This window comes from Uloborus diversus, chromosome 6, assembly GCF_026930045.1.
Source record: "Uloborus diversus isolate 005 chromosome 6, Udiv.v.3.1, whole genome shotgun sequence".
In the NCBI taxonomy this organism is placed as follows: domain Eukaryota; kingdom Metazoa; phylum Arthropoda; class Arachnida; order Araneae; family Uloboridae; genus Uloborus; species Uloborus diversus.
This window is the reverse complement of record NC_072736.1, coordinates 92236681-92261788: the sequence shown is the minus strand read 5'-3', so window position 1 is coordinate 92261788 and position 25108 is coordinate 92236681. Positions and strand designations below refer to the sequence as shown.

The window sequence follows — 25108 nt, the reverse complement described above, 5'->3', positions numbered from 1 at the left end:
ATCCTATTATTTTAAAACAGTAGTGCCTAATATATGGCGAATGAAACTGCTGCCCTCTATCTCCCAATGCGTTTGTTTCAGTTTTCCCATGTTCTTTTTACTTGTCAGGAATCGGGAAATTTTTCTGGGTTTTCCAAAACCTTATCATTTATATGCATTTGAAATATGTAAGTAAGTAAACGAATACATTTGAGTCAGAATATATTCACTACTGAACGATGTTTCATTATTATCTGGTTAAGAAAAATGAATTTACTGAAGACTGGCTTTGCTTTTAAGAACCAAAATGCTGTCAAGTTAGATAGATTATTAGATGCACTGTTGACACCAAAAGGCAATGTTTTTTGAAGCAAATTTGTTGAAAGTTAGTAATGACTCATTCAACTTTTGTCCCATTCATTATCATTTTGCTCCATTTATTAAATATTTATTAGACATTTCATCAGTATATTGCATTTGCTGTATTTTTACTTTACTTAAATTTATATGATGAAGAAGTATAAAAATAGCTTAGTTTTTGCTGTGTACACTGATATTTTTTCAATTACAAGTGCTTTGATGAGGTAGAAGCATTGACATAGAAGTTTTGAATGCTCATTTCCTAAAATTAGCGAGTTTGGTAGTAAATAGTTCTATTCTCTTCGTTTAACTGGGTCATGAAATTTTTTGTGAAGTCATGAAAAAGTCTTGGAAAAGTCATGGAAATTATTCATCCGAATCGAGTATGAACCCTGTCCCTCAAAACCCTTAAATTTTTTTTAGGCTCTAAGAGATAATTTACATAATTTTCAGTTAATGAAATATTGGCATTTAATGAAATACTGCATTAAAGGTTGAATTTAAAATTAAAAAAAAAAGTGAAGGCGGGGGAAGCTAGAGTTTTAGACTTCAGGCTGTTTTTATGCACAAATAGCTTACATTTGACCAATGCTTAAAGTTGAGAATAAGTACTGAAATTGAGCTCTTGTGCTAATTAAGAATTAAAGGCATTTCATACTTAAACAGTAAACTGTGTAATGTGTGTTAATTCATTGTTAAAAATTCATATTTCAATTCTTATTCTGGGCATTGGAACTAAGCAAGCTTTTATTTACAAACACTATGGGCTACACTGCTTTCCCCACCTCTCAGATAAAACTATATACAGTAGACTCCCGATCATCCGGACTAATGTAGCGGATTGACAATCCGGATAACAAAAAATCCAGATAGGACGGAGTTCCATCATCTATTACCATTCCCTACATTATTTAAAATACATAATTTACATATTTTAGATAAATTACAGTGTAGTAGTGCTTGCTGTTTTATTTAATAAATACATATTCAGTTTTTATTTTTAGAAACATTTCCTCTTGGTTAGTCGTAAGTGTCGTGTGCTAAAGTGACTGCGAGACAGCTTCTGACTAATGTGCCACCTGTGTTATTGGGGGATAAGAATGCACAGAGCTTGAGGGCAGGGGGTAGAAAAAGAAATTGATTTTAATGTTCCTTATTTTTCCCATACACTTCCATGATCAGTTTTACAAATGACTGATTTCAAACATTCTTTACTAAGAAGTGGAGTGAATGAACATAGCCAATTGCAGGGTGGTGACAGATCAGGGAGATCAGGGAAAAGTCAAGGAACTTTATTAATCAGGGAAATATCAGGGAATTTTGAAAAAATAACAAAAAATCAGGGAAAATTTATTTTATGAAGAATTTTTTTTTTTTTTTGCTTTACAAAATTAAGTACTCTAATTCCCTACGCATTTTCTGCGAATGATCTGTTAAAAAAAAAGTAAAATTAATGAGGTGTGATTATACACTGCGGCATATTTGTGCATCTTTTTTCCTCAACGTCAAAGTATTGAATCTTACTTATTAACCAAAGGATGAACTTCCTAAGATTGCTTCTGTGTCTGTTAGGTTGTTTATTTTACCTAGCTTGAAATTTCATTTTACGCTTTCAATGCTACGTAAAATAAACAACCATACAGGCAAAGAGGAAGCCTTCATTAATGCCTTAGCTTCTTTGCCTTTATTCCGTTGTCTTGAAGTGATTAGCGTACTGTAATCACGATCTCAAGAAGAAATCTTTGGTTTTTGAATTAATACTATAAAAGCTTAAAAGTTATCACTTCTTTGCATTTTTAATTTAATTGCTAAAACTGAATTTTCAATAAAAAAAACTTTGTTTTTTGCCGTTATACTATTTGTTGCCACCGCAGATTATAAAGGTTTTCTTTTCTTCAGACTTAAGTGATTCTTTAATTTTATAACCAAGTTGTATTCTTTTATATGTTTTAAAATTAACTAATTGCTTTTTTTTTCCTTTTTTTTTTCTTGCATTTCAAAGTTTTTTGTTACAAAAGCAATCTAAGATTTTTTTTTTTCATTACATACTGAAATGATTTTAAATAGAGTTAACTTGTGTACTTAAGAAATTTTTTTTATATTGTTAAAATGCTGTATTCATTCATTAAAACCTATGTTCTTGATTAGATAAAAGCTCCCTATGAATGGATGTCAAATGGTTTCATCTGTTTTGCATAAATATTCTATTCTTTCACTATTACTTGTTATTCTTGCAACAATTATTGTACTGTTTGAAAACTTAGTTCAAAATTACTTTAATTACTTTTTAGTTCTATCTTAAATACACATATGTTTTTAAGAGTAATTTTAATAGTTTCTTAAAATTCTCATGCTAAGTGGTTTCTGGAAGTGAAGTATTTTTTTTTTAATTTTCTATAATCTTTCCATTGTAGAAAAATTAAATGTACTGTTTTGTAGGTTCCCCCTCCCCTTCCCCAAAGATTGACTTGATATATTTTTTTAACCATTTTATTAAAAAAAAAAGTAACATCTTTTGAAAATATATCTTTAGTTCAACAACTTTACACAGCTTAAAACGTTAAAAATACTGCATTTTATACAGATATACAATGGATTTCAAGTAGAGCAAAGAAAGAAAACCATTATCATTGGTAACGTAAATCAGGGAAATTTGGTGAACTTAATCAGGGAAATCAGGGAAAAGTCAGGGAACTTTTTTTCACAGTTCCTGTCGCCACCCTGAATTGGCAAGAAATTCATCATCCATAATTTGTAAATATACAGGTGAACCAAATGACCTTTTAATTTTCTACTACATGCAAAGCCGTGCGGGGTACCAGTAGTTATCAATAAAAACACAAAGCATTTTCCTCTAGAGCAGGGATGCCCAAAGAACTACTTCTGAAAGTATAAGAATAGTTGGAATAAGTGGAAACAGAAATTCAGTGTTTCAACTTTTGTTCCTTACCTTTTGGATAAACTGAGCGATAAAATTTTGTGCATTGTGTCCAATTTACCATCTTGGCTGTTTGTTTGCTAATGAAATTGGGCATTCTTTTACCCCATAGACCATGGGATAAATAACTTCCACAGACAAGTTAAACTAGTTCAAACCAGTTACTTTGCATTTGTAGACCTCCTGGAGAGAAAATGTATGCTAAACCTTAAGGCTTTTTTCACAGTGTAGTCTTCAAATAATGGCAACAGCTACACGGTTGTTTGGAAACACCTAGAACTCTCAGAATCTCTTATATATAATGTGTAGTATGCACTCACCAACAGTTTAATTTCGAAAATTACCACAAGTGTAGTGATAGCATTTGTTTTCAATTTGTCCCCCCCCCCTTTTTTGGTATACCTACTGACCCTACCTGAGTATCATATTTTTTAGTAAAAAATGCGCTTTCTTGCTTTTTTTTTTTTGACAAAATTTATTTTATCTCTAGTTAACGACTTTTAAGGGACCACAAACAATCGCCGTGAAGTAGATTGTGTCCTTAAATAGAATGCTTCTAAAACTACAATGGAGCATCTGGAAAAGTCATCGTTAAATAGAAAAAAAATGTTAAATAGAGCGTCGTTAAACAGAAAACCAACTGTATAATCATTTTTATCAAGTCTTTATTTCAATATCATTTCTTAGTACAGCTGCACCCCTTAAGATAGTCACATCTGGAGACTAAAGTTTCCAAAAAATGTTTTTGTACTGGATAATTTTTTAAAGTGTTAAAAATATTCATGATCTTAATGACTCAAATCTTTTCCCAGGGGCTAAAAACTGGCATGTATTATCTTCGGACCAAGCCTGCTGTCAATGCAATCCAGTTTACAGTTGATAAAAAGGCATTAAAAGAAAACAACCCCCCTTCTGCTCTTAGCTTAAAGGAGAAACAAATGTCTGAGATGGTGTGTTCTTTGCAAAACAAGGAAGCTTGTATAAGTTGCAGTGGATAGTTGCAAAATCAAATAACAGATTTTTTCTTTTCTTTTTTTTTCAACTTCTGAAATATTTGCATTTTAGTGAGTATTGTATTTGCAACCAAATTTTTATCAAATATTCATTGACTCATCATTTCAGATTAATACTTGCTTTTGTTTGCCAATTGTTTTAGCTTTTAAATGTATATGTGATTTTTATCATGTGATATTATTGAGTGTTTTCATGTAACCGTCTGTCTTATTTATTTTAGTTCATTCTTCATGTTTTAAAATTTTAATTAAACAATTCAATACTGTAAAAATTAATATTTTATAAAATTATTCATTAATGAAAATCAAAACTAAATTGTTAAAGTATTTTTGTATTGCTGTAACACCTAATCTACTTTTTTTTTTATAAAGTGTATAAAAATTTTCATTAATGTAATAAAATGTTTCAAGCTGTACATCATATATTTTAAAATAAAGAAAAATACTAATATAGTCTTATAATTAATATTCTGGTTTTCCCATATTGTAATTTTTCTAAGATGATGTCTCTTTTTTTTATTCACTGTGTAATTTTATTTGATTGTTTCTCGAAAAGCATTTCGACTACCAAAACACTAGAACTCAAAATATTGCGTTGCAAACAAATAATATTTTGGCAATCTAGTTCTTTAAGGATTGTTTGAATTCATCTTAAAAATTACACTAATTTTCATAATGCCCAACTACTAATTCCAACTACTTTAAGTGATTTCCACTACAACAGTCAAAATAAGTACTTAAACAAGTCACATATATTCTAATGGATATTTCTTAACAATTTTTATATTTTATTGTAACTTACTTAACTAATTCATTTCTCCCTGAAAGCTATTGTGTGTTTTTCCTTCCTATGTAAACACTATTAATTTTCTTTTTAACGATGATTCAGTTGAATACGAAATTTTAAAAGTTTGCATCTTAATTTAATGAAATTACATAGTGAAATACAAATTTGAAAATATTTAAGGCAACTAAAAGTTATTGCTCGCTGTAAATAAATTGAAGTAATGATCATTAATATGCTGTATGTTATTTTCCTGCACCTTTGTCAGCAAATTATGTACTTATTAATTATGCAAATCAGTTATGTGAATAATAAATTTTAAAATTTTCATGAATCAAATAAAGCATGAACTCTTTTTGAAACTTGTTGAATGTTTTTTTTTTAGTTCAACTAAAAGGAGCATACTTTTTGGTAATAAAGCATTAATGCAAATTCATATGGGAATTTGTCTCGGAATGTTATTTTCTAACTCTGTGAAATTAAACATGACACTAAGTAAGATTTATGGAATTGCTATTGCTTTTCTATTACTGTGCGTTGAAAATAAAACTATGTAGACCGACATGAAATTGATACTTTCTCATAATCATAAGCAAATCTGATTTCTAATAAAATCAGGGGTGTTGTGATCCGAAATTTTTGGTCCGACAACATCCTAAAACTGAAAAATTACATTACAAAAAAGAAAGAAAAATCATTTTAAAACATTTTTTTTTCCATGTTTTTTGTATGCATGTTTGAAGAGTTTTTACGGGAGAGGGGGGGGAGAAGGGTTGAGTTCCGAAAATTTCAAACTGTCTTCAGAAAATTTTACTTTGAGTCCATGTGCGCCCCTGAACAAACTATCCCATAAACCAGAGGTTCCCAAACTTCAGACCTCCGCAGACTCCCACTGGAAAAATTACGAACTTTGCTGACACCCCCCTCCTCAGGGCGCACAAAAAAAAAATTTGAATTTTTGGCATCTTGAATTCAAATTATGTTTTTCGCAATCACGAGCGTGTGTGTTTGTGTAGGCGCATGTGTGTGGGTGCGTAAGTGTATGTATGCATGTGTGTGAGTGAATGTTGTGTACATGCATGTGCGTGTAGGTGTTCGTGTGTGTGTGTATGTAGGCATGTGTTTGTGTCTGTGTGCAGGCATGTATGTGTAGGACATGGACGCCACCGCCCAGCAAAAGTGGATTCCGGGGGACTGCTCAGGACCAGCCACGCCGCCGCCAGTGGACGGTGCTGCTGCAGGCCTGGTCCAAGCTGAAAAAGGAACCGGAACATCAAGGACAGTCAAGTGAGAACAATAAGCAATCGTGATTGCTCAAAAAAAAGATTTGGCACCGTTTAATCTATTTTTTTTCCCCCGACATATTTTTATGCGTTTTTCCTTTAAATTTCTTTATTCATTCCGAGCTCTTGTCTGATTTTCATTTCTTGCCTTATTATTTTGAGTTATGGAAGTAAAATTCTATTCCAAATTCAATTAGGGATAAAAATGTAATCACCAAATTTCTACAAGTTTACTAATAAAAATGAACTTTTGAAGTTAGTGAACAAAATACTATTAGCCTAGTTTAAGTGTGTTAAGTTATGCACACAAAATCAATTAATGTGTAGTGTGTTGAGCTCTGAGGGGGGGGGGGGTGGACTACTGCATTCTACATGTACTTAAGAAAGAACTTTAATTGCTCATAAATGTGCCTTCTTTTTAAATTAAAATACCGTAACCCATTCTTCAATCTTAATTACATTTAACGTTTTAGCTAGATAGCACCACGGACCCCCTGGCATGGACTTGCCGCGGACCACAGTTTGGGAAACTGCCACAGACTATCGGAAGGGTTCCTGTTTTTATAAACACCAAAAAAAAAAAAATCTAAAATGTACTAAAAATTCTTAATATATTGATTTACTCTTTGTAAATATAAGATTTACACCAAATAAAAAACATCATTTGTGCAAAAAATTAAAAGACTTCGAGTATAAATGTAGTTTTTTCAAGAAGTAGCTAGAACTATTTAAAAGTATGTACTTTTTTACAGTAATAAAATAAGTGTTGATTCAGTTCCAGTTCAGGGAAAAGTTTCAGCGTTAGATAAAATCTTTTACACCTTACAATAAAAGCTTCAACATTACAATAAGTAAGAATCCGAAAGACTAATTTAAAATAATAACAGCGTGATATTTAAAAAAAGTAGTACAATCGGTAATTCGAAAAAAAAAATTCAAAAGCAGTTTGAATATTCATTTTAAAATTTTGTTATGATGGCACTATCACGAAATATGTAATAAGATATTTTCCCAATGCTTGCTGGCTTTATACAAGTCATGATTTTTGAGTCTTTAATATACACAAAAGTTTGCCATATCAAATAATACATTATTTTTAGCCACACATGCGATTCAGGAGTTCCACTATTTTAAGAAGCAGAAGCGCTGATTGCTGTGGTCAATTATTTAATTACTTAAATCTAATATAAAAAAATTAATGTATAGTTAAAATGAAATAAGCAGATTTAAGGTAACATAAATTTAAAACTGCTTCCAACTTTTAAAATAATCAAAAAATGTGCACAATGCTACAGAATTAACGATTTCAATCACTGTGTGCAACTATCATGAAGGCACAAGCTTTAATGTTGGCATCAACTCAAAAAATTACAGGGTTTGTACGGCCTTGAAAAGTGCTTGAAAAAAGTTCATTTTCAAGTGCTTGAAAAAGTTTTAAAAAGTATTTCATCAATGCAATTTTCTGAACATGTGTTCAATATGCAACATCGCGAAAAATTGCTCCCGTGTTTGGGATTTCAATCCTTTTGCATCTTGTAAATATTTTTGTTTTTTACAACCGAAAGATATTTTGACATATGGTACCTTAGATTAGTTTATTTTTTTGTTCAATTTTAATTTGAAAAAAAAAAAAAAATGGGAAACATGCCAACGTTGAACTTACTCGGATTTCGCGGAAAATTGCGATTCTGTTTGAAATTTCAATCTTTTTGCATCTTGCAAATATTTAAATATATTGACTAATCGGAAGTTATTTTCATATAAGCTATCTTAGATTAGTATATTTTATGTTTAATTTTAGTTCAATATGAAATTATTTGATGGGAAACATGATAACATTGAACTTCATTCGCAAAAAATTTGCTTCCCTTGTTTGAGATTTCAATCCTTTTGCATCTTGTAAATATTTTTATATTTTTGGCTACTAGAGGTTATATTGACACATGCTACATCAGATTAGCTTTTTTTATTTTAATAGCTAAAGAATTAAAGAATTTGGTCTTGTTTAATTATATGCTTATTTATTTTTGCATTTTTGAATTTAATTATCTTTAGCTAATTTTCGGTCATAAAAAATTTTGAAAAATTTTTTTTTAATGTGATCACCTAAGAAATTAACTTAAAGTTTGTATAAAGTTGAATTTTATAATTTTATAAAGTTGAATTTATATGTACATGTGTTTTTTTTATATCTGCTAAAATACAAATACAAAAGTGACGACCAGCAACATGCTCTGGGCCCAGCTAGACTGGTCCTAGTCAATTTACAATCCCCAATGAAGATCAATGGCCTTCTTAAACTATCTACTCTCTTGCTCATTACCACCTCTTCCGGTAAGTTGTTCCAAGGTTCCACTACCCTGCTAAAATAATAATTTTTCCTAATATCAATGTTAGCCTGAGATTTAAATAGCTTAAAACAATGACCCCTTGTCCTGTTTTCAGTGCTAAACTTCAGCCCCATAACATCTTTCATTTTAATAAATTTAAACAACTGAATCATGTCCCCTCGTTCTCTTCTTTGCTCAAGACTACATATTTAGCCTTCTAAGCCTGGAATCATAATCTAAGTGGAAAAGTCCATTTATTAGCCTTGTAGCCCGCCTTTGAACCCTTTCCAATACATTAATGTCTTTCTTAAGATAAGGAGACCAAAACTGAACAGCATACTCCAAATGGGATCTTACCAAACTTCTATATAAGGGCAGAAGAACTTCTTTAGATTTGTTTGAAATAGATCTATTGATAAACCCGAGCATCTTATTGGCTTTGTTACTAGCAATGCTGCACTGTTGGCTAAACTTTAAATCCTAACTTATTAAGACCCCTAGATCAGTAACTTGGTCTGTCTGACTAATGACTGAACCTTGCAAATAATAACTTGTGCACTTATTTCCATGCCCTAAATGTAGCACTTGACATTTCCCAACATTAACAGCCATACCCCATTTATCAGCCCACTCTGTAATATGATCTAGATCCTCTTGCAGCTGATTTGCTTTTTCTTCATTTTCTACAGTCCCCATAACTTTGACATCATCAGCAAAACAATTCATGCTCCCAGAAATATTTTTGTGAATATCGTTCATAAAGACAATGAACAAAACAGGCCCTAACACTGATCCTTGAGGAACCCCGCTTAAGACCTCACTCCAATTAAAATAATTTCCCCTTACAACTACCCTTTGTTTCCTTCCTGTCAGCCAGTTTTTTACCCAAATGAAAGTTTTCCCTCCTATTCCTATATCAGCTAATTTGCTAAGTAGAGCAACATGCGGTACCTTATCAAAAGCTTTCTGAAAATCAATGTAAACATCTACAGGCTTCTTATTGTCCAAAGCCATGGTAACTTTGTCATAGAAATGTAATAAATTAGTTGCACAAGATTTACCTTTCCTGAAACCGTACTGAAAACTAGTCAATAGATTATTAGTGTCTAGAAAATTTACTATCTTAATTTTCATCAATGTTTCAAAAATTTTGCAAACCACCGAAGTTAGACTCACAGGTCGATAATTTCCCGCACTCCCTTTAGACCCTTTCTTGAAGAGCGGTGTAATCTTAGCCAGCTTCAAGTCCTCTGGCACTGTCCCTGAGTTATAAGAAGCATTGAAAATATTTGTAATTACATCTGCTAATTCCTCCGCACATTCAACTAAAATTTTTGGATAAATATTATCTGGTCCCAGAGCCTTAGTCTCTTGAATTTTCTTCAAATGAAGTAAAACGTCATCCCTGGAAAATAAAAAGTCCTCAAGCAGTACTATAGCTTGTGTCTTATTGGTGTCAACTGTTGAGATACAGTTATTGTTAAAAACACTCGAAAAAAGTTATTAATAACATTAGCAATATCACTATCGTCCTGAATTAAAATTCCGTGCTCATCAACCAGTGGCCCAATATGACTATTTCGAACTTTCCCCGAATTAGCGTATGCAAAAAACCTCTTGGTATTCCTGTTTATGTTATCTGCCAGTCTTTGCCCCAACTCTTTTCTGAATCCATACCAAATACTTAAATTTACGCCTTGCCTTACAATATTGGAGCCTATCTGCACTGTGACCAGTTTCTCTAAACCTATGAAAAGCAGCTTGCTTGTAATTTAGAACGTCTTTAGTTTCACTGGAGAACCACATTGGCCAAATTTTAGTGTTGACACCCTTTCTCCTAAAGGAAACATAATCCCCAACCGTATTCGCTAGATTTTCCTTAAACTCTGCCCTCTGAAGATTCACATCGGTATTGTCCAATCCAAAAGAAAAAACTGCTTTCAAACTCTGCCTAAGTGCCTCAAAGTCAGTATTTCTGAAATTGGGCACAAACCTAAAATTCTCTACTTTGTGCATATCAAATTTAATACCAAACCTAATACTGTTGTGGTCACTATCTCCAATGTGTTCCCCTACATATAACCACTGAACAGAACCTTCCATGTTGCAGAAAACTAGATTTAAAATCGCGTCCTGTCGAGTACCCCGAGTTACAATTTGATCTAAGAAACAGTCGCCAATTACTTTCAAAAATTCCTCTTCTCTGCTATTACTATAGTAAAAATTATTCCAATCAATTCCTGGAAAATTAAAATCTCCCATTATGATGACTGACCCCTTGCTAGAAATGTCACTAATAATACTAAACATCTGTTCGTCTTGACCCTGGCTTAAGTTGGGTGGCCTATAAATATTCCCTAAACGTAGTTTTTTGCCCTTATTACTCTTCAGCTCCAGCCAAATCTTATCAATCTCATTTAGTTTATCATTAATTACCAATTCATTGCAAATTAAAGTGTCTCTGACATAAAATAAAACCCCACCACCTCTTTTACCTATTCTATCTTGTCTAAACAAATTATACCCAGCAATAGATAATAAATCACTTTCGGTAGCCCATGTCTCGGTAACTCCAATAATATCCAACCTCTCGTCTATAATTATGCTTTTAAATTCTTCCATCTTATTCCTAATACTACGAGCAATTGTATAAAAAAACCTTAAGTAAGCCCATCTTTCTCTTATTTAATGCTGCACAATTATTTGAATCCCAATTGTTAAAATCTCTTCTCTTATTAGCCACCCTATTTCCGTTTCTACTAAAATCCCAATAGTTAGTACCCTTTCGAATTCTGCTCCTTAAACCATGCCCCACATTCCAACTTAGTTTTTTGATTCTGAAGCCTCTAAAACCAAACCACTAACCATTTTGACCTCTGTAGAGCTCAGATGCAGGCCATCCCTAGCAATCCAATCACGTTTACATTTACTCCATACATCAATAAACCTAATACTACGCTTAACGCAAATTTCCTTGAGTACCAGGTTCATACACCTAGCCCGTTGGTTTAACCAACTCCTATTCACTCCATACCTGGGAAGCAAACCAACCACTTGGACATTTGCCGAACAGTTGGTTGCTTTCTCCAACAGGGAATCCCATTCCTTTTTAAACTCATCGTTGTTACTATGGCCTACATCATTAGTTCCCACCCACAAAGTAACTACATCCTCTTTGTTAAATACCCCCTTCTTTTCAGCAACCCTATTTACATCTCTCACCCGAGCCCCTGACGTCTAACTCTGCCTATTGAGTTTCCCACCTCATGCACCATTGAATCTCCCAAAATTATACCCTTAGTTTCCCAGTCAGTCGCCTCAGCAATAACTTTCCCCTTTACCTCTGGTATTTTCCCACTATCTAACACACAGCTAATGCCCACCTCCTTTTTACTAACTTCCTCCTTTACCTCTGGAATATTCCCACTATCTAACACAGAGCTAATGCCCATAATTAAGGTGTCTAACAGGGGTGGTTGTCTTATGATTTTTCACTGGAAATCCAGTAGTGTTTTTTATGCTTTTACCTCCCTATATCTCTAATTTTCCCCTTTACCTCAAATGTTCAAAATTACTACTTTAGTAAGGTTTTAATTCTAAATTCAACAACACAACCCATTTGTTCCCAAAATAAAACTACTTTTGTCATAATATGTGTCAACCTCTTGTGAATCTTGTCAATTTTGAAATATGGCTCTATGGATCTGAACTTGTACATTTATTGACTATCACAAGTTATTCAGTGAAAGCTGAATAGGCTCAAGTGTAATTTCAGAGTATTTATCACTTCTTAAGCAGATTTTGTATGTTTTGAGGTGTTGAGAGTGGACTGTGGACTTTCATAAACTTTTCTTATTTACCAATTTTTAAATTTACTTGAGGACAGTTGAAATGCCTTATTGGCTGAACAACTAATACATTCATACGAATAATTGATTTGCATACTTATAAATGATTTGCGAAGCTCTAATATATTAGAACTTAGTAGTGCAACCTGAAATTACTTTCTGGGTGGTGTTTTTGCACTAACGGCCCTTATATTGTAATAAACCACTGTATTAATATTGGAAATAAATGTTGAAACCTTGGGGGGGGGGGGGGGGTGACTTCAAAAACTCCTCTCTGGCAATGCCATCGAACTTAGGTATTTTGGTTTCTTCCCATAAGAGTTAAAAGCACTCGTGAATTTTTTTTTTCAATATTAATTTGCTGATTCTAGAAAATATATTTTTTTGAATGTGGAGATCTTGCAAAATTAAACCACTTGGGATCTGCTTCTTTTTATGACCGAACTTTTCAAACATTTTCAGAAAAACTTTCAACACAGTAGATCTTTTATCAAAGTGTCTCTTGCTGTAGAGAAAGCAATTTTTTTTTTCCTTTACTCTTTTGTATTATTGCATTATTTCTATGTTTGCAGTAAATGAAATCTGCATACAATATTTTTAGTACAAATTTATATTGCCTTGAAAATCAACTGGGTTTAAACTTAATGTAATTTCTTTTCTTTTTTTTTTTCTTTTATTGTTTGTTTGACAAAAGGGGCTTTTGAATAAAACATTATATTTGCAATATAGCTTATAAAACAAATGTAATTTTATGACAAACAACAATGAAAGTTACATTCTTCAGAATACTTGCACGCAAACCCATTTCCAGTTTTTTCCTGGAGGGGTATATACTTGATGCAAATAGACAGGTAGGGCTGTTAACACTCCCCCCCCCCTAAACGGTGGGCCAGCTTGCATGCTATGCTGAAGGTGCAAAGAACATTATCTTCTAGTAAAAAAAATTTTAATACAGAATATCCAATACTTTATTAACAATACAAAATTACATGAAAAGTATAAAACTAAAGGAATATTAAGACAAAACAACACACCACAAAAAAATTTTCTGGATGCTCAAAAATAAAACTTTGGCACAATAAAATTAAATTGGTTTAACCTTGAATATTCATCTAATACTTATGTACTTCTGGGGATTCCGCAATATTATCTTTGCTAATGTCTTTTGAGAAGCTAAACTAGATAATTTGCTTCCCCAACACATCTCATACTGCAAGTCTTCTAATTCAGGGCTGCATGAAATTGGATGGAAAACATGGACTATCCCCGGATCAGCAGCACGAAGAACAGTTAAATTGCTTCGAACTACCTTTGAATATAAATCAACATCTTCTTTCCCCCATCCTTGAATAGAAGTATCGAACCCACCTACTTGCTTCAAATCGGAATGATAGATGCTCACAATGCCATACCCGAATTGTCGCCAATACCCTCTCTCTTCCGAAAGCAGAGGCAGTTCAGCATCATTATCATAGTACTCTGGATCATATTCACTGAATACGACTGGAAAGTAAACTCTTTTCCCTTTTATGGTGTTTAATCGAATTCTTTCCAATACCCCAGAGCTGAGGACAATGTCAACATCAACAAAGAAGAGCAGTGCATCAAGTGAAAACGCTTTAGAACCTACTTCTAAAGCCATTGCACGAGAAAAAGGTCCTGGTGCTTCAATTATATGCATATCATATGTTGGATACTTCCTTACAAGTTCTTCAAATACCATCTTACTTTCAATTGCATCTTCCTGATCCGAATCGAAAAGGATAACTGCAATGCGAATTTTGTCCTGTGTTTTTAGACAAATATTTTCAACATTAGTTAAGAAACGCTTTAAGTTATCTGATCGGCCATAGAGGGGTACAATTATGTTGACATATGTTTTATCAGAATATGGAAAGTTGTTGTTTTGACTGTTTTCTTCTTTAAATTCCAACTGAGAAAATGTTTTCTGAAGATATGCATGTCTTCGAACTGGAACTGTCATCTTTTTCCCTCTGTATTTTCTATACGTAAGCAACATATCTAAAATGTAATCCACACCAAAGAGAGGGTTTTCTCGCACATACCCATATAAAATTTCTTTGAAATCAATGACGCGACCCCTTTGTTTAGAATACTTGTTTATTATTTCCATTACCTCCATTACTACATCATTCACTGCCACCTGTTGATAAGATTCTAATCTTCTTTTTGGATTTGAAGAAGACAAAGAATATATGCTCTTGCTCAGAAAATCCCAAACTAAGGTTTCATCTCTGTTGACTGGATAAAATTTATTCAACGCTGGCTTCATCCCTAATACTGATGTATTGAAATGAAATAATTGATTACTGTTGCTAAATAACTTTGCTTCAGATAAAATGTTTTCCATCTCTAGAATTTCACGGTAAAGAAGCAGTGAGTTATACCTTAGGCTCTGTGTATTCAGGCTATGAAAATAGCTGTGCATTCGATAAAGAAAAGCAGGCTGCTTGATTGGGTGTAATGTTATTGCTCTATGTATTTCTTTAGTTTTCAAACGTGCTGTAAACATTTCTTCGCCACTGAAACTATGGTAAAAAATACTCTGCATCTGAAATAAATAAATAAATATGACTTAAAAATTTGCGACAGATATATTAAATTATATATAAATTTATTTTAAAAATAGAGAAAGATCAATCTTTTCACATGAGGTCTGAAAAAATAACAAAATTGGACATAAGTCAATATGTGAAATCATAAGTGGACAGGTTGTTGGCTAATTTATGACCACAAAATGCAGGTTTGGACATTAAAATGAAACTAGTCTGTGGATCAACAAAAATTAAGCCATGCCATTCTTACAATTTTTAATTTTATTAATTGTATACCTAAAGTAATTTTATGCATTTACTTTTATTATTTTTCTATGATGCAAGCTCAGTTTCATCTTTCAAATATGAAGTTAAAGCTAGTTAGTTGCATTACATAAATTCAATAAAAACCAATTAAAATATGTGACCAAAATACTCTTAAATTTTTATAGAAACTATACCTGAATATTTAAATTTTCAGTTTGTAGCCACCAGATCCAGCTTACTAGCCACATCTTCCGCAGACTGAGACACATTTTTTTTTTTAATAATGATATTTAACTAACTTAGTTTTTCTTGAATGAATTATGTTAAAAAAATTAACAGTGAAAGCCTCACAAGAAGCCCACTTAGTGAAGGAAAAGATACCATATATTGTTAGCATTCAGGCAAATATCACGAAGCACCAAACTCCAGTTTTAAGACACTCAATTTAAACGTGTAAATCAATCTACAAAGATTAATATGAAGACCAACAAGAGGCTCTGGCGCCTGCTAGGCTGGTTCTAGTCAGTTTATTAGTCCCCAATCAGGCCCGGACTGGCCAGGTCGGCGATTGCCGAGGGCCCCCAAACGAAGCTTTTTTTTTAAAGCGAAAAATGATAACACAGTTTTGATTTCCTTGTAACTCTTTTGATTTGCTTTCTTATGCTTTTTGGGAGGATCAGGGTCTGATTACTGAATGGGCCAACTATGCTGTGGCCTAGTGCCCCTGCTTTTTTCGTGATCTCCAGATAGCTAAAGTTGTTTTAGCCAAATACTGAATGTGTAAGGTTTGACTGAATGGGGGGGGGCCTTAAAAAATGTCTTGGCCAACTGCAGAGCTACAAAATAGGCAACTTAGGTGGCTGTCTACGGGACCCAGGCCCAAATCTATAAAATTTGGCCCACCCCCCTGCAACAAAATCTGTATGGCCTCTCCCCAAAAGCCACAAGCTAGCAGTGTATATTTGAAACATTAATAAGCCTTAGTGCTAGTTTTTTTTTTTAATTGCTTGGGTCGTTGGGCCCATAAGGACGTGGCCCCGCACTGTAGGGTTTGCAGGTACGCAGATCCGGGCCCGAAGGCAGGACCCGATTAAGATATTGGAAGACCCTATAGGCCAAACAGTTTTTCAGGGCCTTGCTATAGTCAAACTTTACAATTTTAGCCTTATTAGATTATTGGCTAAAGCAATTTTAGCAATTTAGGGGACCCTTGGCCACTGCCTAGTTGGCCTTTCAGTAATCAGGCCCAGCCTGAATGGGCCCTATGCGAGTAATCCTAAAGTTAAAAAAAGTGCTCTTTTCCAAATTCCAACTAACTTACATTTAATCCAATTTTCAAATAAATTAGAAATTAAGTTTCATTCACAAGAATTAACTTTAATGTTTTAGGAGCTATTAAGAATAAGCTAAGATCGCTTTTATAAGATACATATATCAATTTTTTTTCCTGACAATTTGCTGTTTTGAAATATGGAGGTTCAACTCTAGTATAATTTTACCCCCAACTTCTTTTTTTTTCCTTCCCTCTTTTATTTCCATTGCTGCCAAAGAGGATAGAAGGGAGCTGTTTATTAATATTTTGAAATATTATTTTTAATGAAATACATGAGACGTCCCGTCGGGGACAAAATAACCGTTTTCCGTAGAACGGCCCTATTGCGCTCGGTTAAATGCATCCTTGTTTCAAAATTTAAAGAGTCATTCTTTTGCTCAATGTCCATTAGAAAACCATGCAGTATATTTAAGCTGGCCCGTAAAATTCATTTGTGACAGGCCCAAAAGTTTCTGTGCAAGCCCCTGAATAGAGGCAAGTACTGCATAATGGTGTAACATAATATTTATTCTACTATGAACTTTAAAATATAATGTGAGAAAGAGATTTCTTAAAATTAACAAAAAAATAAATAAATAAGTAATTTTTCTGTTACATTGATATTTATGTTTTATTTTGTAGGTATAAGAAGCAATTTTAATCAAGTAAATTAAAAATAATTTGTTTCCTGAAAATTAATTAATTTTTTTCCATTAGAATTCTTGACGAAAAACTTGTTAACAAACTTTTTAATCACTGCCAAGACAAAAACGAATTTCATACCAATTTAAACATTCATTGTAAAAATAAAGATACATTTCAATCACTATTTGTCAAAAAAGAAAAAAAAATCATTTCAAGCTTTCACATGCTTTGAATTCCCTTCATTTTTATCAACTTTTGTCAATGCTGCTAAGTCTACAAGAAACTATTTCCATTAAATAAGATAAAAATTGTTATCTCAAAACTTAATAATAATGATCAAAATAATTTAAATTAAATTAAAAAAAAACTTTAAACATATGCTTACTCTTTGTAAATATTTGCAACAAAAAAATTACTTTTAGCAGAGTTAATTTCTTACATAAAGGATTTAAATTGGCAATATAATGTTAAAACATTTTAAATTTTCTCAAAAATACCCTTAAAATAGCCACATTTAAGAAATAATTTTCCTACGACAAGTTCTCTTTGAATAATTTTGTTTAAAATAAATCTCCCTATAGTCCAGATTTATAGCTTTCTTTCAAATTTCACATAGGTGCTTATGTTTTATTTTTAAACCACTGGAGAAAAAAGGGAATGATGCACAATGTTTTTATCAATGGTGGGGGAGGGGAGCGATCAGACACACAATTTTCTTATTTTAATACCTTACTTTTGAAAGTTTTATTTTACAGTATTCATTAACTTAATTATTTGACAATTATTTCATGTTAAGAATTTTTTTACAACACATTAAGAACCTATTTGTTCTTTCTTAAAAATATTTGTGGAAAGTACACTAAAAAGAAGCTAACAGCAAATTATTCTCATAAAATAATACAAACTTTACCAGGTTGGCAAAATTAGGTTGTAGTATTGGCAATGTCTCATTTATTTGGCATTTTATAAAGTATATAAGGTAAATAGGAAATATCACTGCCGATATTTTTCTTAAAATTCATTTGTCGGCAAATTTGCAAAAAAATGCTGACTATACTGACTATATTTTGAAAAAACTGACAAATACTGACCAAGATGAAGAATACTGATTTTTACTGACCAGTTTTATGCCTTGATGACACAAGCAGATAAATTGAAACATTTTATTTCCTACATGTTAATATTTATAAATTACTTTGGTAAGAAGAAACACTTTGAATGAGGAATAAAAATTTTAACAGTATTTATGAATACTTGTCATTGGCTAATTGTAAAAATCCTCACAAGCTAATCCGATTTAATTTTGCTAATCCATGTTACAAATGGAAAAGTAATTATTTTAAATAATCCGTCACAGCAAATTTTTGAATTTTTGCTTGGTCATCTATAATCAAATTTATCTTTTGTCGGTACTTGAAGTAAACCGACTGGGACACCAAGATTTTGTCTGCAAACTGGGACATCTGGCAAGCCTGGTTATACAAATACAAAAGTTACGACCAGCAACAGGCTCTGGGCCCAGCTAGATTGGTCCTTGTCAATTTACAATCCCCAGTGAAGATCAATGGCCTTCTTGATTGAAATGATTTTTTTATTAATGATTTTGGTATGAATATTTGAATATTTTTTACGAGAGAGGGAGGGGGGGGAGTCGAGCTTTCGAAAATTTACACTGATTTTACTTTTCAGTTAAGGTACATACGTACATCACTTGGTTTGGCCACTTGTTTACTTTCTACCTTGGTAACAGTAGAAAAACTGCTAAAAGCATCTGGTGATATATACAAGTACAGTAAAACCCCTAATAATGGACACCCTTGAATGCGGACAAACCTCTTATATGTACAATTTTTAATTCCCCCTATTCCAAGGCAATTATCATTACTAAACCTCTGTCCTGGGGACACTCCTTTACTGCGGACAAAAAAATATTGTCCTGTTAGTGTCTGCATTAGAGGGGTTTTAATGGATATGTTATTACTAGGGCATAGGAATTAAGATTGTTGAATGTCGCCAACTACAAAAAATTTAATCTGCAACACCTATGATAAATGTAATCTATAATTATAAAAAATGCGCCGAATGACATGTCCTTAACAGAAAAGTACCGAATTGAACACAACACAACAACTATTACATTAAACAAAGCTGGGAATAATTACCTCATAAGACCAAGTGCAAGGTATGCCTACAAATTTTCTGATGCATCTTCCAACTTCTACATCTTCATGGGTTGAGAATAAATTCTTCAAACAATATCTGATGTGCGGTATGAGGAGTCGTAAAGTGTCCCTGCTCATGATCATACCTGGGCCTCCCATACAGAAGTTTTCATCTGCCTGCAAACTGAGCTGTCCAAACTCTTCTTTGTTTCCAAGCCCGGCTTGGCCAATGAATTGTGGCTTGCTACTATTAACTGATCTCAAAAAAGTTTCTAGCTGTGAAGTTCTGATATATACATCGTCATCTGCTCTCATAAACCATTCAAAATCATCTATAAAATTATCGTGCATGAACTTCAACATCAAAAATGACTTCTTTTGAGGTGGATAAGAATCATCGACATTCGGCAAAGGTACCAAAGGGATAGAAGTGTTGACTTTAGAGGAAGAACTTGAAAAGAAAATTAGTTTTCCAGGCACAGTTTTTCCCCAAGTGTTATGAATTGCAAGTGCTCTGGTATCTAAATATTTTTGAGCTGTCATTACTCCTATGAAAATTAACCTTTTCTCATCAGATATATCTGAAATATTAATAATATCTTGAACTGCATGTTCATCACTATTTGTAGTTTGACTATCAGAAACCTGATTTAAGGATATAAAACAACTTTGATGCAGTAGTAAATAACGTAACTGGGTAGTAATTACAAACCCTAAAATAGTGCCGATAATGAAACGAAAGATATGCGAAGACTTGTACATTTTAAAATTCCTTTCAACACTTCTCTCCTCTAAAAATTTTCTTGAGGTACTAGTGAATATTTCTCATATCCAAATGATGTATTTCTTAGTTTAGTGTGCATTACATAGTTGGTTAGTAAATAGCTGTTGTATACATTTTCAAATACACCTTCGAAATCACGATGCAGCTGAAATCTAGTTTCTCTATTTGAGAATATTAGAACAATCAAAATGGAGCACACAGATGCAGCAAAATAAAAAATACAACCATTCTAAGTTCATGAGGGAAAAATAAACGAAATAGTTTTTCAAATGCAGACGAAACCTATCAGATCCCGTTTCCAGGTTTACTGTCACTTTTCATTGTAAACAAAGCTGAGTGGTTGCAGTTAATTTTTGAAAAATTGGGAAGGTGTAGAGTGACCGGTTGACCTCACAGATCTGAACTAGAATTTCTGGATCGCTCACTTCCCCTTAGCCGAGGGAAGCCGTTCGCCGCCTTTATGGAAAGGGTTTCGGGTGTGGTTCCAGCTTCTAGCGTGGCTACTTTATCGCTAGTTTGGCAGATATTTGGCGAAGATGCCTTTTGGCGAGGGCTCTTTTGTTGTTCATTGTTGCATTGTTCAATGTGGTTCCAGTGTTGGATTTTCTATTCTATTCTATTCAAGAGTCACAACTGACTTCAACTGTATTTATGTCGAGGACTGCATACTATGTGCCTTGCCTCTATTATTTTATATACCGATAGATGGCAGCACCATCACCGGATCGAACAGTTAGTGAGAATTTTGAACTAGCCCAGGAGCTAATAGCTACCTAGTACTAGCACCCCCAGAGGTATCGTTTCACTTGGAGGACATTGAGACCACGAGCATATTTAACGTCGCCCAGTCCCCATTAATGACGACGGTGGGTCTTCGACCAGCGAGGATCGAACCCGAGGCCCTCCGGTCCCGAGTCCAATGCCTTACCGATCAGGCTACCACGGCCCGTGTTGGATTTTAAATCGGATGCGTATAGTTTTTTTTATAACAATCAATGCCAACTTGTGGTGCATATAATTGCTCTTATACAAGCATCAAAATGTTAAAACCTCAGAGAAAACGGTTCATCTGTGACAGGGGCGGATACAGAAAAAACTTTTGGAGGGGTCTGGAAATTAAATAGCGCACCCCCCCCCCCCCCCCCAAACAGTATACAATGTTTCATAACAAAGTTTTCATGACTTTATTTTTAAATGTTTCTTTTAGGATCACTTAGGTCCTTTTCGTCTACTTTTAGGTACATAAATATTATACACTAATATGCTTTGAATGTGGACGTAAAACATCTTTAACATTTCAAGCGAATCAGGGGTGCCCACAGGAGGGGATAATGGCGCAAGTTGCGTAATCAAAAAAATTTTTTTTTTTTTGGAGGGGGGGATTGTTTTAATGTTTTTATTTATTTTTTTGAATTTGATTAATTTTTAATGATTTTTTTAATTTAAATTTATTGAACAATTTTTAATTTAAATTTATTGAATAATTTTTAATTTAAATTGTTTATTTCATTTCATTCTGTTTATAATTTAATTCATATATTTATTTAGTGTGTGTGTGTATGTATATCATTGGCGTAGCACAGAACTTTTCTGATAAAATAATCAAAATAGCAATTAAAATTAAATAAATTAAATAAATTAAAAAAATAAATACCATAAAAAAGAGAGCAAAAACAAATGAAAAATTTTAAAAAATGGAAAGAGGATTGAGAAAAATAAGGGGGGGGGGGATTTGTGCCATTGAACTTGGGGGGGATGGGCACCCCTGAAACGAATTCAATACTAAACCCAATATAACATCACTGAGATATAAAATGAACGGTTTTAATTAGGAACATTGTCATACTGATTATAACACGAGGGCAAGGCTATTAAATAAACCCATACCTCATTTGAGTTTTTATAAATTAATTTATATTTTAGCTGTAAAATGTCATGTAATTAGGAAAATCATAACACATAAGTTTTATTGAAGAATTCAGAAACTCTGACCTGGATCTACGTACCCGCAGACTAGGGACGTATCCACAGGGGGGGGGGGGGACCACTCCCCCGAATCGTTTTGCAACGTAAAACGGAAGAAAGGATTTTTTAAAGTCTTAACTGGGTAACTATTAAACGAGTGAAAATTTGAAGAAATGCAGAATAAGTAATTAGTTCTCATTAGCTGCAAAGCATACTTAAAATTTCGACACTTATCAGGGCTTCCTGCTCTCTTTCCCAATTCAATTCAGAGCCGTCCAGGACCAAGGCAGGTGCTCGGTCAGTTTGGTAGACTTCCCCTCCTCCCCCAAAAAGTCTTATAGAACTTACAGTACGCCAATTTCGGGACTCCTCAAAGGTCGAGCCCCTAGTTTCCGATTAGGCAATAAGTGTCTGATTACCAAGATGCGCCTAATTCAGCTCTTTCCTGCCTAAAAAAATGCAAAAAGACGATTCTCGCGTTTTTGTGAACTCAATTATTGTTGTGTGCATAACTTTTAAAAGTTTTTTGTTTGCCTATTTTTCTTCATATTTGTAGTCTCAATTACCACCATATAAGCATGGGCAGATTTATGAGGGGGCAGAGGGGGGCAATGCCCCCCCAGTTTTGGGAGGACTTTATGTAGTAACAACACATCTTCCAAATGTTTAAAAAAATTTTTTTTTTCTTTTTTGAATAGTTCAGAAGCGCATGGGTGGATTTATAGGGGGGTCATATGGGGCAATGCCCCCCAGTTTGGGGAGGACTGTATATAGTAACAACACATCTTCCAAAATCTTAAAACAAAAAAATCATGACTTTTTCTTTTTTGAATAGTTCAATGAAAATGAAGAGAAAAGCAAATGTCCTTTTCTGATGGGAGAAAAGAAAAAGGGGGGGGGGGGAACGAACATTAAATACAAATAGTACAGCTGTCACAGGGGTGCCGAAAATGTGTCTAAATTCCCTATTTTGGACTGAAAACCATTTGGGCAAGTATATGAATGAAAATATAAGCTAAACGAGCTATACATTAAGCTGCAACACTTATAATAATGACGATTATTTTAACAAATTGGAACCTAAAGCAAAGGTTAAAAAAATCCCCCCCCCTATCGGCGCTATCAGAACGATCTACTCGTTATGATTTGTGTCCACATTTCAAGTATATTTATGCATAATATTTATGTTCTTAGTAGATTAATTGGCCTTTTGAGAAATTCTAAAAAACAAAAAACTTAGTTTTTTTCCTTCTCTTTTTTTAAGAGAGAGAGAAAGAAAATTTATACTACTGCAAACTGAATTTCAGTTATCTGAGTGTTCTGATTACATGAATCTTTTTACTTAGAGTACAATTTTACTTACTTTACAAATACTGTTTAAAAAGTAAGGTAAGTCATAATGATCTAAGTCTAAGTGAGTCAGACCTTGTCATTATTGAAATCCAAATAATTGAGTCATCAAAAGTTTTGGAAAAATTTGCTGAAATTTTATAAAAGTCTATAAAAAGCTAACAAAGATTGGTAAAATAGTAAAAATCCTTTAACCGTAAAAACTGACCAATTTTCGTTAAAATTTCAAACAAATCAAGCAAAAATTTGCAGGTAAGAGTGAATTACAAACATGGCCAAATTTGCTTATAAGGTAAACAAGCTATTGCTTAGGGCCCCTGTTTTGAAGTGGGTTCCTAACTCCCCCCCAAAAAAATTCATGATTCGTTCCTTAAAAAATGGAAATTGCTTGAAAAAAACTAATTTCATTTTTAAGTGCTTGAAAACCTTGAATATTTAGAAAAGTGTGGCTACAAACCTTAAATTTTAAAATTTCTAACAAATGGTAGAGGGGGGGGGGAATGCCAAAATATGTCAAATTCAGCTGCTTGCCACATCCTGTATTAGAAACGTAAAAATCATGGTTCTCATGTTTGTAACATATTATTTGAAATAAATTTTTGTAACTCACATAATTCATATCTTGCTATTTATTCAATCCCGAATGCAGTATTTTGGAAATTCTTTTGTATTGATTGTTTTTATCTTACTTCTTCTGCATATTGTCTATCTGTTTAGCACGGAAAAAAATACACACTACTTCTATTTCTTTTCGTTTTCTGCCCCACTTGCAACTGAAGAAAAGTTGTTGTCATGAGAAATCTGTTTTCTTTTTTCTTTTGAATTTAAAATAGCTATTTCTAATAAAGCTAGAACAGGACTGTAAAAATTTATAGTCAAGTACTAAAATATCAGAGACTGGAAAGTACAAATGAAGTGCGTTAAATAATTTTATTTATTCTAGAGTCCTTGAAAATAATTAGATAAGTCTTTGAAAATCCTAAGCAAAGTGGGCTCCAATTACTTCTACTGCATATTGTTAATCTGTTTAGCCAGAAAAAAAATGATACACTACCTCTATTCCTTTTCGTTTCTGAACTACTTATAATTAAAAAAAAAGTTGTTGTAATGAGAAATCTATAGTTTATTTTTTCTTTCAAACTTAAAATGGCTGTTTCTTACAAATTTTGAACAATACTGTATAACTGTATAATCTAGTTATCACTTTCTATGTCTATCCAATTAACCTTTATAAGACTTCAAAATGCAGCATTTTATATCCATTTTACAAAATTTCCTCCGGGGGAGAAACCCCCGGCCCCCTAAAATTGGAGTCCTGCGTCACTCTCTTGATACCATACTCTTAAGGTGAATTCAAAAAGGACAGCATGAAAACACGCATTAATGAAAACGACACACAACTAGTATGTTGTGGCCATCACGAAACTTTCTTCTATATTTTTCTTTTTTTTTTCTGATCCCTCAACATGCTTGATGAGGAAGCAATATTCCCAACAAAAACAAAATTTCACATGAAAAATCTTGACGACCATT

The 25108-nt window shown here is 33.1% G+C and overlaps 2 protein-coding genes across 2 annotated transcripts in view; one reads left to right on the top strand and one right to left on the bottom strand.

The window, feature by feature from the left end:
* The window catches only part of LOC129224733 (ribonucleoside-diphosphate reductase large subunit-like), a 54000-nt gene extending 48582 nt beyond the window's left edge, over positions 1–5418 (top strand). Inside the window, exon 15 of the mRNA XM_054859281.1 lies at positions 4090–5418. Coding sequence (XP_054715256.1) covers positions 4090–4275 — 186 coding nt within the window. The 3' untranslated portion in view covers positions 4276–5418. The remainder of the gene's footprint in view (positions 1–4089) is intronic.
* Positions 5419–13502: 8084 nt separating this feature from the next.
* Positions 13503–20568, bottom strand: LOC129224391 (chondroitin sulfate synthase 1-like). The gene is made up of 2 exons (XM_054858839.1): positions 19477–20568; positions 13503–15107 (listed from the first exon to the last, which is right to left on the bottom strand). Exons 1-2 carry the CDS (start codon positions 20236–20238, stop codon positions 13644–13646), a joined length of 2226 nt encoding a protein of 741 aa, XP_054714814.1. The 5' UTR covers positions 20239–20568; the 3' UTR covers positions 13503–13643.
* Positions 20569–25108: the final 4540 nt, after the last annotated feature.